General features: G+C 45.2%; 1 protein-coding gene across 5 annotated transcripts in view; it reads right to left on the reverse strand.

The window, feature by feature from the left end:
* Positions 1-525: 525 nt before the first annotated feature.
* The window catches only part of Tnrc6a (trinucleotide repeat containing adaptor 6A), a 175,906-nt gene continuing 163,832 nt past the window's right edge, over positions 526-12,599 (reverse strand). For 4 of the 5 annotated variants that reach the window (XM_028867876.2, XM_028867877.2, XM_028867874.2 and 1 more), the window contains 8 exons: positions 12,262-12,393; positions 8,943-9,101; positions 8,370-8,510; positions 6,904-7,011; positions 5,530-5,751; positions 4,320-4,390; positions 3,659-3,798; positions 1,237-3,268 (listed from right to left, as the gene is read on the reverse strand). In XM_028867876.2, the coding sequence (XP_028723709.1) occupies positions 2,893-3,268; positions 3,659-3,798; positions 4,320-4,390; positions 5,530-5,751; positions 6,904-7,011; positions 8,370-8,510; positions 8,943-9,101; positions 12,262-12,393 (1,349 nt within the window). In that variant the 3' untranslated portion in view covers positions 1,237-2,892. Of the gene's footprint in view, positions 1,206-1,236; positions 3,269-3,658; positions 3,799-4,319; positions 4,391-5,529; positions 5,752-6,903; positions 7,012-8,369; positions 8,511-8,942; positions 9,102-12,261; positions 12,394-12,599 lie in introns of those variants that run through there. The other variant, XR_003734367.2, reaches the window with a different exon arrangement.

Raw genomic sequence — 12,599 nt, forward strand, 5'->3', positions numbered from 1 at the left:
GCCTCCACGTGGTCCGACCTGCCATGGTCTCACTCTGCTTCTGTTGCCTTCCAATGTCAACAAGCACTACGACATGACAAGGGAGGTTACAGGTGAGCTCAGTGGATGCTTGGGGGCCCGTGGTATCTGTGCAATGATCAGCAATGAATTCTGGTTCTGCAGCAAGCAGAGGTGGGAGGGGGCGGCTTTGCTGGGGACAAATAAGCAAGGGGAAGTGGCCTTGTGTGAGGAAGGAAGATCTCTCGTGTTGGGAAGAGAGCCTGCATGGCAGCTCTGGGCGGGTGGAGCTGAGAGCACAGCCAGATGAGTGGGAGCACCTCTGCCAGGCCTGAGCACCATCTAAGTTTAGGCTGACTCCCGAAGACCACAAGGAGCTTGAGGTCTATCAGACAGGTCTGTGGGCAGTGATGGCCAAGAATGAGGTACAGGTAACTGGAAGGGATTCAGAACGGCTCAAGAATGACAAAAGAATAGAGCAGTTATTAAGAAAGAGGTAAATATCAAAACCACTGATTTTTTTTTTTAAATCAAACACTTTATTTCCACATAACAAGCGCAAAAAACTCCCAAACACTTTTAACAATACAATTAACGAAGTTATGAAGTCAGTTATATACTACTCAAAGCCCCAAAAGGTCACTCAGCTTAACGTTCCAAATATCTCCACACATGGTTTTTCAAAGCTACCTTTGGTTTTTGGAAAAACCAGTATGGACGTCAATACACACCGAACGCACTGAACATTTGCTTAGGTTGCGGTGTCCGCCATTAGCTTACAGCTGGCAAGCTGGAGCGTGATCTGAAGTCATACACTGGAATACAGACACAGTTCTGCCCTAGCGCTCCCGCCGTGAGGAGCAGGGGCACGTCGGTGGCATCCCCACTGTGTGAGAGGTATGAGAGGTTAACACTAGGAGGCTGTCAAGTCACTAAGCTTCATGTTCCGAATGGTCCCGCTGAGGCTTGAGATGGGCACAGGTGGTGGGGCAGAGGTGAAGCCACAGAAGAGCTTTGAGCAACAAGATCCCAAAGATGCTCGGGGAGGAGGGAGCAAGCTACAGCTTCCACTGTTCTCACATTATCTCAGGGTGATTGTGGAGAAGTTCAGGTGAAACGTTCAAATATTTGCTTAGATTTTTAATCTGCTGCTCTATGAGAGAACCCTCATGTGCAGCAACTCTGTAACTTTCATTATAAAAAAGAGCCTACAAATAAATTCACAAAAAAGACAATTAATGTTGAGCAGCCAAAAAAGTCATGGTTTATTATCTGAAGATTTCATAATTCAAACACAACCAAACTGTACATTTACAATCACATCCTATTTGTAAACAGTTAAAAGCCACTGACCTCTTTTGCATCTTAGGACACAAACAGTTAGAATCAAGGCAATGAAATGATGGCATATTCTGTACTGTTAAAAGTTTACCCTTGTTTAGTCTCTCTTCTTTGACTAAGCAAGCATTATAATACCATTTGTGGGCAAAGAAACAGGAGCTGGGGAGGAAAGAAATTTTAAAATGGTGTAACTCGTTAGTTTGCAACAACATTTAAAATTTTTATACAACAAACAACTCTGTAAGCCCAATGTCTTGGTTACAGTATGCATAGTTACTGATCTCGGCTTTAAGGTACAACAGTTAAACATGAACACGGTCACAAGAGAGCAGAGACATGAGAGCCACTGATGGGGTTACAAAAAGTCACCTAGCGATTATCAGCAAACCATCATCACTCACTAATAAGGGACAGCATCTGAAAGCAGACGGCAACTCCAGCTCAAAGCGGTTTGTTTTCTTTTTTTTTTTTTTTTCTTTTTCTTTTTTTGGCAGAGAAAATTCTTGAACAGAGCAATACGTAATATCAGTGCTAAAAGTCGGGGTTTTCTTTTTTCCTATAAGAAACTACAAGATTTTTGACGGGGAACTGGTTTCCTGAGAACCATGCTCTTTGATTTAGGACAGGGATAGAAAACAGAAGAACATGGCCAAATGCTGCTCTTTTTCCCAGAGATAGAAAGCGTCTTTAAACCACCCTCCTCTTTTTTTTTTTTTTTGTCTTTTAATTTTTTTTTAAATGATGGAAGAGTAAACATTTTTTTTTCTCAAAAAACAAACAAAAAATCTGTAAACAAGAAGGTTCACCGTGGGAACCTTCAAAACAACATGGAAAGCCTGTTCAAAGTGCAGGGCCCGTCCTGGGCAGCAGGCGGGCTGCAGGTCACAGCGGTGGCCACAGTTTCTCAAACTGTAGAGCGAAAATTCTTTAGTTTTACAACATGAAAAAACTGGTGCAATACTTTCATTAAGAATCCTACGTCAGTATCTTAACTTGATCTTCTAGACTCCACGACACCACAGTAAGGTAGGCGACATGAGGCGGAGTGGAGAGCGCTCGCCTTAAGAACATCCTTGAGTAAACATTTACACTGGAACAGCTGCCCCCCCATATTGCCGATCAGACGGAGAGAACATCACTCAGTGCAAAGGTAAAAGCTCATACATCAGCCCAAAAAACGGTTTTGCAAAAAAAAAAAAAAACAAAAACAAAAACAAAAAAAAACAAATAAAAATAAAAGGTGGGGTTGGGGGTGGAAATGAAGGAAAGAAGGAATCCGAAGGCTAAACATGATGAATACACCAGTGAGCTCATTCCACACGGTTAGCTGTATGGCGCTATTTGGGAGTGTAAATAGATAGATACCCTTTCACATTATAATATTGGCCTGCATGATTCAAGTATTCAAACTGATATGTTCTGGGGAAAACAAAGTGGAAAATGTGCAGAAAAATAGCTGTCCCCACAGGTGGCCCTGGCTGCAGGCGGCGAGCCCAACTTAGTGCTCCTTTCCTTCTTATCTTGAGGTCACAGTTTGCGTCTATACCTATGCGGTTACATGGACTCTCCACCCCCACCCAGGTGGTCAACAGAAAGAAAAGCATTAATGGGGGATGGGCTGCTAATTCCCCGGGGGTCGCTGCTGCTTGGGGGACCCCACAGGCTTGTGGAATAATGTGGGGTCCCCCAGAGGGAAGTGCCGTGAAGGTCTCCACAGTTAGTTCCCGACAGCCCAGCACCATTCCAGTGATTGAGATCGGTCCGGCTGGAGAATGAGTGGGAACAGTCGAGGGAGCCCAGCCGGCTCTGGCTGGACCCGAGAGACTGCCAGCCAGGAGAAGGGGTCAGAGACTGACTTTGTGCAAAGAAGCGACTGATCTCCTCTTCACTGGCAAACTCAGCGAGAATAGTAGTGTTCCCCAGCACACACCTAGAGGAGAGGGCACAGCATGAGAAGGTCGTCTGGCTGCTGCACGGTTTCACAAGCTCAATTAGCAGCGGGGCCTGCTCTGAGGAAAAACCAACGAGGGACAGGAGCCTGGACTGCCTCACACCCACAGTGAGCATCCCAGAAAGAGTCATGGGGTGTCTAGACCAGGTCTGTTTCCTGCAGGCAACACAAGCAGTTCTCCACTTAAAGAGATTTTGTTTTCATTTATCTGGGGGTCTTGTACTTCCTGGACTGGCCTCCAACTCCTGGACTTAGATGATCCCTCCTCCTAAGGCTCTCCAGGGCCACCAGGTCTCTCCAGGAGTCCTGGGCTGGGCTTCTCCTCACGGCTCCCCAGACCTTCCCCAACAGGAGTCTTGGGCAACTTACATGTGCAGAGACTTTTGTGCCTTCACTACCTCTTCTTTTGAACTGTAACGGACCAGAGCATTTCCATGTGGGAGGTTCAGATGGAATGTAATCAGTGGGCCATGCTGCATGCACAGGGTGCGCAGAGTTGAGCCATCAATCTAGACAGAGCAGGCTGAGGTTAGGGACTCCATCATAAGGGCCATCAGGAGGTATCCCTGGTCCTTCTCATGCCAGGGTCAGTATCCCTTTCTTATGTCCACTGGGCCTAGAGCTATGTGATGAGCCACCACACGTGGTGTGGTTTTGTGTCCCGTTCCCCCCCCCCTCCAGAACAGGACCTGAAGGCACTGCTCTCTAGGGGAGTGGGAGGTAGCCCAGGGGCTAAGAAAACGCTCAGACATAAAAGGGCAGGCCAAGGTTTTTGGAGGTGCAGCACAATCCCAGACACACGCCTGCAAACCCCAGGCCAGCACTACAGTCCGCACTGGCTGAGATGGAGGCGTCTGCGTTTTGTGGCTCCCTCAATATAACAGCACGAGGACACTGGATCAGACCCAAGGCAACTGAGTATCATCCGCCTCTGCGCAGCCTCGAGGACCACTGGCAGGCCTGTCTTGGAACAGCAAAGTGTTCCCATGCTCCCTTGCCCACCGTGAACATGAAGTAGGCACCTCCTTACCTGAGGTGTGAGGTTTTTCAAAACAAGCCAATTCGTTATTCTCCCTGAGCTGCTCTCACCCCAGCTGGAACCTAAACCAAGAAAAAGGACAGTCAGCTTTCTATCATTGTGACCTGAGGGACTGTTTAGGACAAGCCCCGCCCCGTCAAATGACAGTGAATTCCAGTCCTCAGGAATCAAGACTCCCATCTCTTTTGCCAACTTTCCCCTAGTGTAACAAATAGGCGTGGGACATGAGTTCACTCCAGCCTGGACCGGGCACCGACCCCTGCTGCAGGTGCCTCTCTTTGGGAGGCAGAGAAGCCACAACGCTCCACCTTTCCGGCATCATTTCTTCTAAATGTTGCTCCTAGGGGCAGGCCTCAGGGAAGCATCCCTGCATGTACCCTAAGATGTGAAGTGAAGCTTTAGGGGGACCAAACTGCTTGCATCATCCAGACATCCTTGGATTTTGTCTGGGCTACCATGTGCGCCCCCATCTAGCCTTCCTGCATGGCCCCCTGGCAATCACTTCTCTTCTCTCAAGAACCACCTGCCCCTGCGACTACTTACAGGCATTTCACAACTGTGTCACTGTAGTCTTCCTGGGATAATCTGACCTGTGTCTGCTTGAGCTTAAGGATCAATAGCACCCCCTTCCACTCTCAAATGTCTGCTTAAACAGCAAACTTCACGGTCATTCTTGGGATAGGCCAAGCACTACCCAAACAAACCCTCTCTCCAAGGCTCAGCTGGGTTGCCCTCTATATGGTCTCTCCAACAGGCTTGCAGCCTGCCGTGAGCAGGAAAGCAACAGACTTTTAATAAGATGCCTTCCCAAGAACTTTGGAAAGAAGATAACGACCCTATTAACACGACTGTTGACTGAAGTATCTTTGGGTAAGCATTCTGATTTATTTAGACAGGATCTCATGTACAGATGATATCAACTTCCTCATACTTACTGTTCCTACTCTCCTCCCCTTGTGCTAAGATTTCAGGCATGCACCACCACACAAGTTTGGGTAAATATCCTTAAGGAAACCAGTCAAGACTCCTCAAGACAAGCAAATTGTAAAATGTGGCAATGAACTAGGAATCCTGATCAAGCTCACCCCACCTTTGCAGAGTGTGACCTTCCAGCTGACAGTGTTGGCCATGTTAAACTGGCACCAGTCAGCCAGCACTCAGCAAATGGCCCGTAATCAAGCACACAGCTACTGTGTCCTACCTGGGGTGTATCTGGCATCAGAATTTCCCCATCCTCCACCTACACGAAGGGGAGAATTATCCCACGTAGACAAGGGTGGCTTCTGACCAGTCAGCCCCGGAGGTGGGCGGGATGGAGCAGTGATGTTTTTAGGTGGCAAAGGGACTTTCCACAGCTCATGAGCCAGAGAGGTGTTTGTAACTGAACCAGGAGACCACGTCAATTTGGAATCACTATTTCTGGCTATTCAGAGGAGAAAGGAGAAAAAAGAAAATAAGAAAGTGGAATAATGTCAGAAAAAGAAAATTTATACAATAACATCCACTGTCCCATGAAAGGTGAGTCAAACAAATGAAAACTATCAAAAACAAAACAAAACAAAAAAACCGACCTAAATGCAACTAAAGGCCTAAAGGAAAAAAATCAAAAGCCCAAAGGCAGCGACTCCTCCCTCAGGACTTATATGCCCTCCTCTGTTACTGTCTCGAGACTGTGCAAGCAAAGAACTGCTCTCTGAGACCACAACACAGACTGTAAGAGTCCATACCTGTGGACTCCTAGGCCAACTGGGCTACTCAAGAGAGATATATTTTACATTCATCATTTCCTCATGAGAAAAGCTATAGCAGTTACCCCAATTCAGGAAGGTGAACTGGCAACGCTCACTGGCTGCTTGTGGGGTGCTAGGTTGTTAATGTCCTACCCTGACAACAGAGCCAAGATCAGAAAGGTAAATGATCTGCATAGCTAGGATGCAAATGTTGGCCTTTTCTAGCTTAAAAACAGCGGAATGAGAAGGGGCAATGGACTCTTGCCCACTCTTGCTGGCTCAGAGCAGCGCTAAGGGGGTGGGGTGCAGCGACGGAGGAGAGATAACTGTGCCAAAACAACACTAAAAGACGGGGAGAGAAAGGAGTGGGAAACTCTTCAACTGTTGAGCATTCACCCTGAGTTATTATGAAGTGCATGGCCATTAGGCCAAGGCTCCTCCAAGCATGGCTGCAGAAAACCTGACCACAGCACAGTTTACTTGAGAAGCAACAGATGCATACTGAAAACCCAGGGCCACAGCCACCTAGCTCACTGCAGAGGTCTAACTGTCCAGGGCACACTCATTCTGGCAGTTTATAAATTCCTATTTTCTGCATTTTGCACAATTATCAGTCTGTGAAGGATTAAAAATTAAATAAATGAAAGCAGATGCTTTGGATTAAGCTGTACTTTATCACAGAGATGTATGGCAGATGTAAAGTGTTTTATGTGACTGCCGGAACAGCAAATTTAAAAGGGGAAAAATGATGTTTGCAACACTTCCCTTGCATCACAAACAACCGCCAGCCCCCTGAAAAGACAACAGAGGAAAAGCGACAACCAGGCTGCTCCTGAGAGGCCCACCTGAAGTGCTTTGTGCTGTACTGCTGAGGGGAACATTGTAGTTGGAGGCACGAATGGATGACCAGGCACTAGTTGAAGGCAGCGTGGTGTTCAAGGATGAGGATGACCCTGCAGAAGAGAGTCCAGTTAGTTACCAGAGCAGGACATGGAGTCTGGGAAGTTGCAGGGTCACAGCATGTCCCAAGATAGTAGCCAAGAAGACTTGGATCAAGGATGGGGCCCAAGAAAGCAGCTTCCTTCCTGATGACGGTTTCTGTCCTGGCTCAAAACAGGATTTCCTTCTTGCTCCCCAGGAATGAACAAGAGCCAGGAGAACCAAGCTCTCCTTTCAGCAATGGGCACTCAAGAGCTGCTCTTGCTGCTCCTAGCTCTTAACTCTGAACAGCAAGGACTTTCTACTGGCAAGGCAGGCCACCAAAGCACCCTGTACCACATGACCTAAAAGCCAGGCCTTCAGCCTTCTCCACACCTGGGCTCTGTAGTCTTCCTTCCCATGGCCAACACGTCCTCTTTCTCCAGTTTAGCTCTAGACCTGACCATCACCTGGTCAGCAGGACAGTCCCCAGACTAACCTCCCACAGCATTCATTCCACACCCCATTTCGATACACAGACCCTTCAACTCTAAACATTTAGTGGTGGCTCTTCCTTTAATATTCAATTTAATCTTTCCTCTCAACTTTCAGAACATTCTATCCACAAAGCAGCAGTTTCTGTAAACAACGAATTCTTCTGTAACTCCCTTTAAGCCTAGCTTTGTGCCTCACTACCATTTGCTGAACTGGCTCTCACTACCTCTCCACAGCTGTTTGGGAGATTCTGCTATTTCAGAATAACAGGATTCTTCACTTACCACTATGATGTGGTAAACACTTGCTACCTTAATAAACTACTTAATAAACAACTATAAATATTTGTATAAACTGTTGGCTCTTTTACATTTTCTTTGTAAATTACTAAAAGGGACAGAAAGGAGAATACATTACAAGTTTTCAATTATTTTAGTGTTTCAGTAATTCATTTCATTAATTTTTCTTCTAGTGCAAAATAATGGACAAAATATTCACATATGCCTACGGTGAAAAACAGCCCCGTGGTAGTTACAGGGTAATTTCACCTAATAGCCCTTTAGACAATACACACGAGTTTCACTCTTTGAAGCCTTGAAAGCCCAGGCTCTTTCTCCTGAGGAAAGCATGTCAACACTGTTGAGTATAAATTAACTGTACACTTGGCAGTTGCTGACAGCATTATCAGAAAATAAATGTTTGCAGGTCCTTGGTGTTCACTTACTCAAGCCAGAACTCCTCCTTACAAGTGGCCACAGTTAACTGTGTTTTTATGTCCCAATTCCCATGGATGTGAGGAATGGAAGGAACCCCAGTTAAAGTCTCACCAGCCACCTTGAGATGTTCTTAGCCCATGCTGTCGCACAATATGCTGACCCCGACTCATGCCCCTACGTACCACTGTTCCTGTCCCTGAGGTGATCAACTTCCCGCACAGTATTAATCGAAAGACTGTTAATCACACTGCCAGGAGTGACATAAGGGTCAGTTTCAGGGTCAATGTTTGGATAACCTTTCCATGGTTCACCAGGGCGAAATTCTGCAAATGGAAATTCAAAATTAGTGCATGGCTTTAAAATCCAAACTAAATATCAAAACATTCATTCCGAAATCCTATGTGACACCTTCTAAAAGGCTAGGCTGGTAACAGGATTATATACCCCTATATAAACTTGCCTATTTAGACAAGAGAAATCATTTCTCTAAATTTCTATCTTTACAGCATTACAGCAACTCAGGCAGGCCAGAGATGCATTTCCAGTGAGCCTCAGTGTCCAGTGACTCCTTTGACACTGCCAGACAGCAACCACTGACTAGGGGTTTGTATGAGACTCTCACTACTTGGAGAAGAGGAAGTGGAACATGCAGACGATGACCCGACTTCATGCTTGCCTTTCAGTCCGATCACATGACCAGGCTAAACCACTGGGGAGGCCAGACATCATGGAAATGATGGCTATGAGCATCTTACCTGGTGGCCAGTTAACACTGCTAGAGCCGTTAGGCGATTTGGCACGTGGCCAGCCATCTCCTATTGAACCTGGAGGACTGGCTGGTGAAGTACTGCTATTCATAAAGTCATAGGGAACAAATGGAGATTCTTCCAGCCTAAAACCACTTGAAATAGCACCTACAAAGAAGAACACGATGGTGAAATGTAAGCAAGCTATAGCATCAGTCACTTTTAGTTTCTCCAATGTAGGAAAGCTTCTCATTAGGAATGCAGGTGCCAAACTGTCCAGTTTATTATGTGAAGATGCAAGAAAAGAGGAGCACTCTGTGCTCCATGACAGACAGCACAGTGGGATTTAGACACATCACATGAAGAGTGGGTGGAAAGAACCACAGTGGCTCCAGGGTTCCTAGTGTTTCCTTTCTTTCTGTGTGCCCCTCTGCTTATGACTTCATTCTGATAAAGACAAACTCTTTCTCCTGAGTGCTAGACGTCTATCTCTACTGATTTAAAGTTTTTGTTCTGTGATGTGTGTGTGTGTGTGTGTGTGTGTGTGTGTGTGTTTATGGAGGCCAGAAGAGTGTGTCTGACTTCCTGGGGCTAGGAGTTGTCCAGCACGGAACGGTACTGTAAACTAGACTGAGGTCCTCTTCACCATAGGGAAACTGCACGGTCTCTCCAGCCCCACCTCATTATGGCCTACAAGTTTTACTCCATATCTATTCCTCTGCCTCTGCCTCCTTTCTGGCTTAATCCAGACCTCATCAGACTGTTCTCAGCTGGTCTTCCTCCAGCTCAGCAGTTGTCAGTTGAAGACTTTGAGGTGAGTCTCTTCATTCTGCCTCTTTAGACTCAGCATTCCCAGGCATTCCTATGGAGCACTGTCTCGAACTTCTGAAATAGCTCCATGTGCTCCCAATGCCTATTATACTGTACTCACGGGGGTCCACATGTTTACTTGGGCTAAGAAATGAGCTTCCTAGGGCAAGTGTGTGCAGAAACCTCTGTAATACACAGGTTCAACTGTGTGTCCACAAGTACTTATTCATCTATATGTTCTAGGTACCCAGGAAGGTCCTAGGAAGGCACAAGAAATTCCATTAACTTTTGAAGACAAATGGGTAATAATCCTAAGCTAAATGTGATTATTTCTAAAAGAACTTCAAGTAGCTGCTGAAAAGATAATTATCAAACCTAAGATTTATATATTTATACACATACACACATATTTTGTGTGTGTGTGTGTGTGTGTGTGTGTGTGTGTGTGTATGCCAGTATATACCTATAATCCTATCACTGGAGGCTAAGGTATGGAGATTGTGAATTCCAAGCCATCCTGCACCACATATTAAGATCCAATTGAAAATTGCAGTATTAAGAGTTTAATGCCATACTATGAACAAACCAAGTTAAACTCAGTGAATGTTCAAAAATAAAATGTAAGGACAATATAATCACTTGGGGGAAATATCTCCTAAATGATCATCAAGAAGGGAATTAATGCCATGTTGTGGTAGTGTAATCCTTTAATCCTGGCACTTGGCAAACAGAGGCAGGTAATTTCTATGCATTCCAGGCCAGCTGTTTTACACAGCAAGATGTCTGTCTTTAAATGTGTATGGGGGTGGGGGTGGGGGTGGGAGGCTGGAGAGATGGCTCAGTGGTTAAGAGCGCGGCCAGCTCTTCCAGAGGTCCTAAGTTCAACTCCCAGCAACCACATGGTGGCTCACAACCATCTCTAGTGTGATCTGATGGCATAAAGTTGTACATGCGGATAAAGCACAAATATACCCATAGATCAGTGTATTGCTCAATCTTCATTACAGAAGCTTCTTACAGTAGCTGGTGGTTAACACTGAACCCTTAACTGGTCAATGCGCTGAGATTAAGACACACCTGAATGACCAGCTAGCCCTAAATGGATGTCTTTATCATAGCCTTCCCCTCAAGGCGCAAGGGTCTACACAGAAGAAGGGGTGGAAAGACTGGAAGAGCCAGAGGCGGTGGATGACTTCAAGGAAATGCTATTTTCTAGACACAACAGGGCAGAGGCACATATGAATTCAGAGGCTGTGAGAGCATGCATAAGACCTGTGCAAGTTCAGGTCAGATAAAATCCCAGCATTGAAGGAAGGAACAAGGATACAAAGTCTCACTCCTAGCCGAGGATCTATTGGCATTGACTACTGGGGGGACAGGGGAAAGTCATTTTCTTTCAAAGAAGTGGCATGTGGTACATCAACCACTCCAGGGCAGTCCCAGGAATACTCTGTCAACACAAACTGGCCTCCATGGTTGGGTTGTTGTTTATTTAAACACACACACACACACACACACACACACACACACACACACACACACACACACAATGCTTGGGAAGAGTTGGGGAGAAGGATGAATATCATCAAAATACATCATAGGATATTCTCAAAGAATAGATAAAAACATTATTTAAAGAAACTTGAATGTTTAAAAAATATGCATCTATGTCCTACATCCTCAGATTGCTCTTCTGTATCATCTGTAACACAGCACAACTGAAGTAAGTTTGCTTTCTACTTGAAAGTCTCTTAAATAAGACTTAAGACAGTTCCATTTTTAAGGCTGTGCTTGGTTTTGTGGTTTTTTCAGACAAGGGCTCTTATGTAGAGGAGGCTGGTCACATTAAGCTCATTATATAGCTCAGGATGGCCTTGAAACGAGCCTTCTGTCTTCACCTCAAGTGTGGGGACTACACGTGTGTGCCACAATGCCTGGCTATTTTTACAAAAATTAAGACTAAAAGGTTTGCTTTGGCTTACCCAAAGCACACTTTTGCAATAAGGGAAAGGTCTAAGATGAACTTGGCTTTGGAATATATACACAAAAGATGATGATTCAGTGTTACTCGGGTCTATTTTTTAATTAATTAATTAGTTTATTTATTTTTTGTTGTTGTTGTTGTTGTTTTGTTTTGTTTTTTGAGACAGGGTTTCTCTGTGTAGTTTTGGTGCCTGTCCTGGATCTCTCTCTCTGTAGATCAGGCTGGCCTTGAACTCACAAAGATCTGCCTGGCTCTGCCTCCTGCGTGCTGGGATTAAAGGCATGTACCACCACCGCCTGGTAGGTTTATTATTTATTTAGTTTATGTGCATGTGTTGTGTGTGTACACCATCATGTTCATGTAGTGTGCATGGACAAGTTGGTGGAGTTGGCTCTCTCTTCCTACCATGTGGTCTTAGATCTGAATTCTGGTTGTCCAACTTGGTGACAAACACACTCATCCACTAAGCAATCTGACCTCCATACTGCCCCACATTCTTTTTTCAACAGAAGTCAAAGACTATATAATTGATACCATGTTTGCTGGAGTTTTGATCCAAAGATGTGTTCACAGAAATGCTGTCCACTGTAGTCCACTTCCTTAGTCTTGACTGTGGCTCTTTAATACTGTTCATATCCATATTTACATTCAAGTTTGAGTTCAAGCCTTGAAAAAAAAATTAAATCTTACAAAACAGGACATTTTTCCTTTCACTACCAAATTTCTACTTTCTAAAAAGCATATGCAGCTACTGTTTCCAATGCTGCCTAATGTCCCTCAACAAACACAAATACACAGTCAACCACAGGTGCCTGGTTCAGTAGGTACTCTAATGCTCCACAGTACTGTTTTCAAACCACAAAGGCTAGTGC

Source organism: Peromyscus leucopus, chromosome 1, assembly GCF_004664715.2.
Source record: "Peromyscus leucopus breed LL Stock chromosome 1, UCI_PerLeu_2.1, whole genome shotgun sequence".
Taxonomy (NCBI): Eukaryota; Metazoa; Chordata; class Mammalia; order Rodentia; family Cricetidae; genus Peromyscus; species Peromyscus leucopus.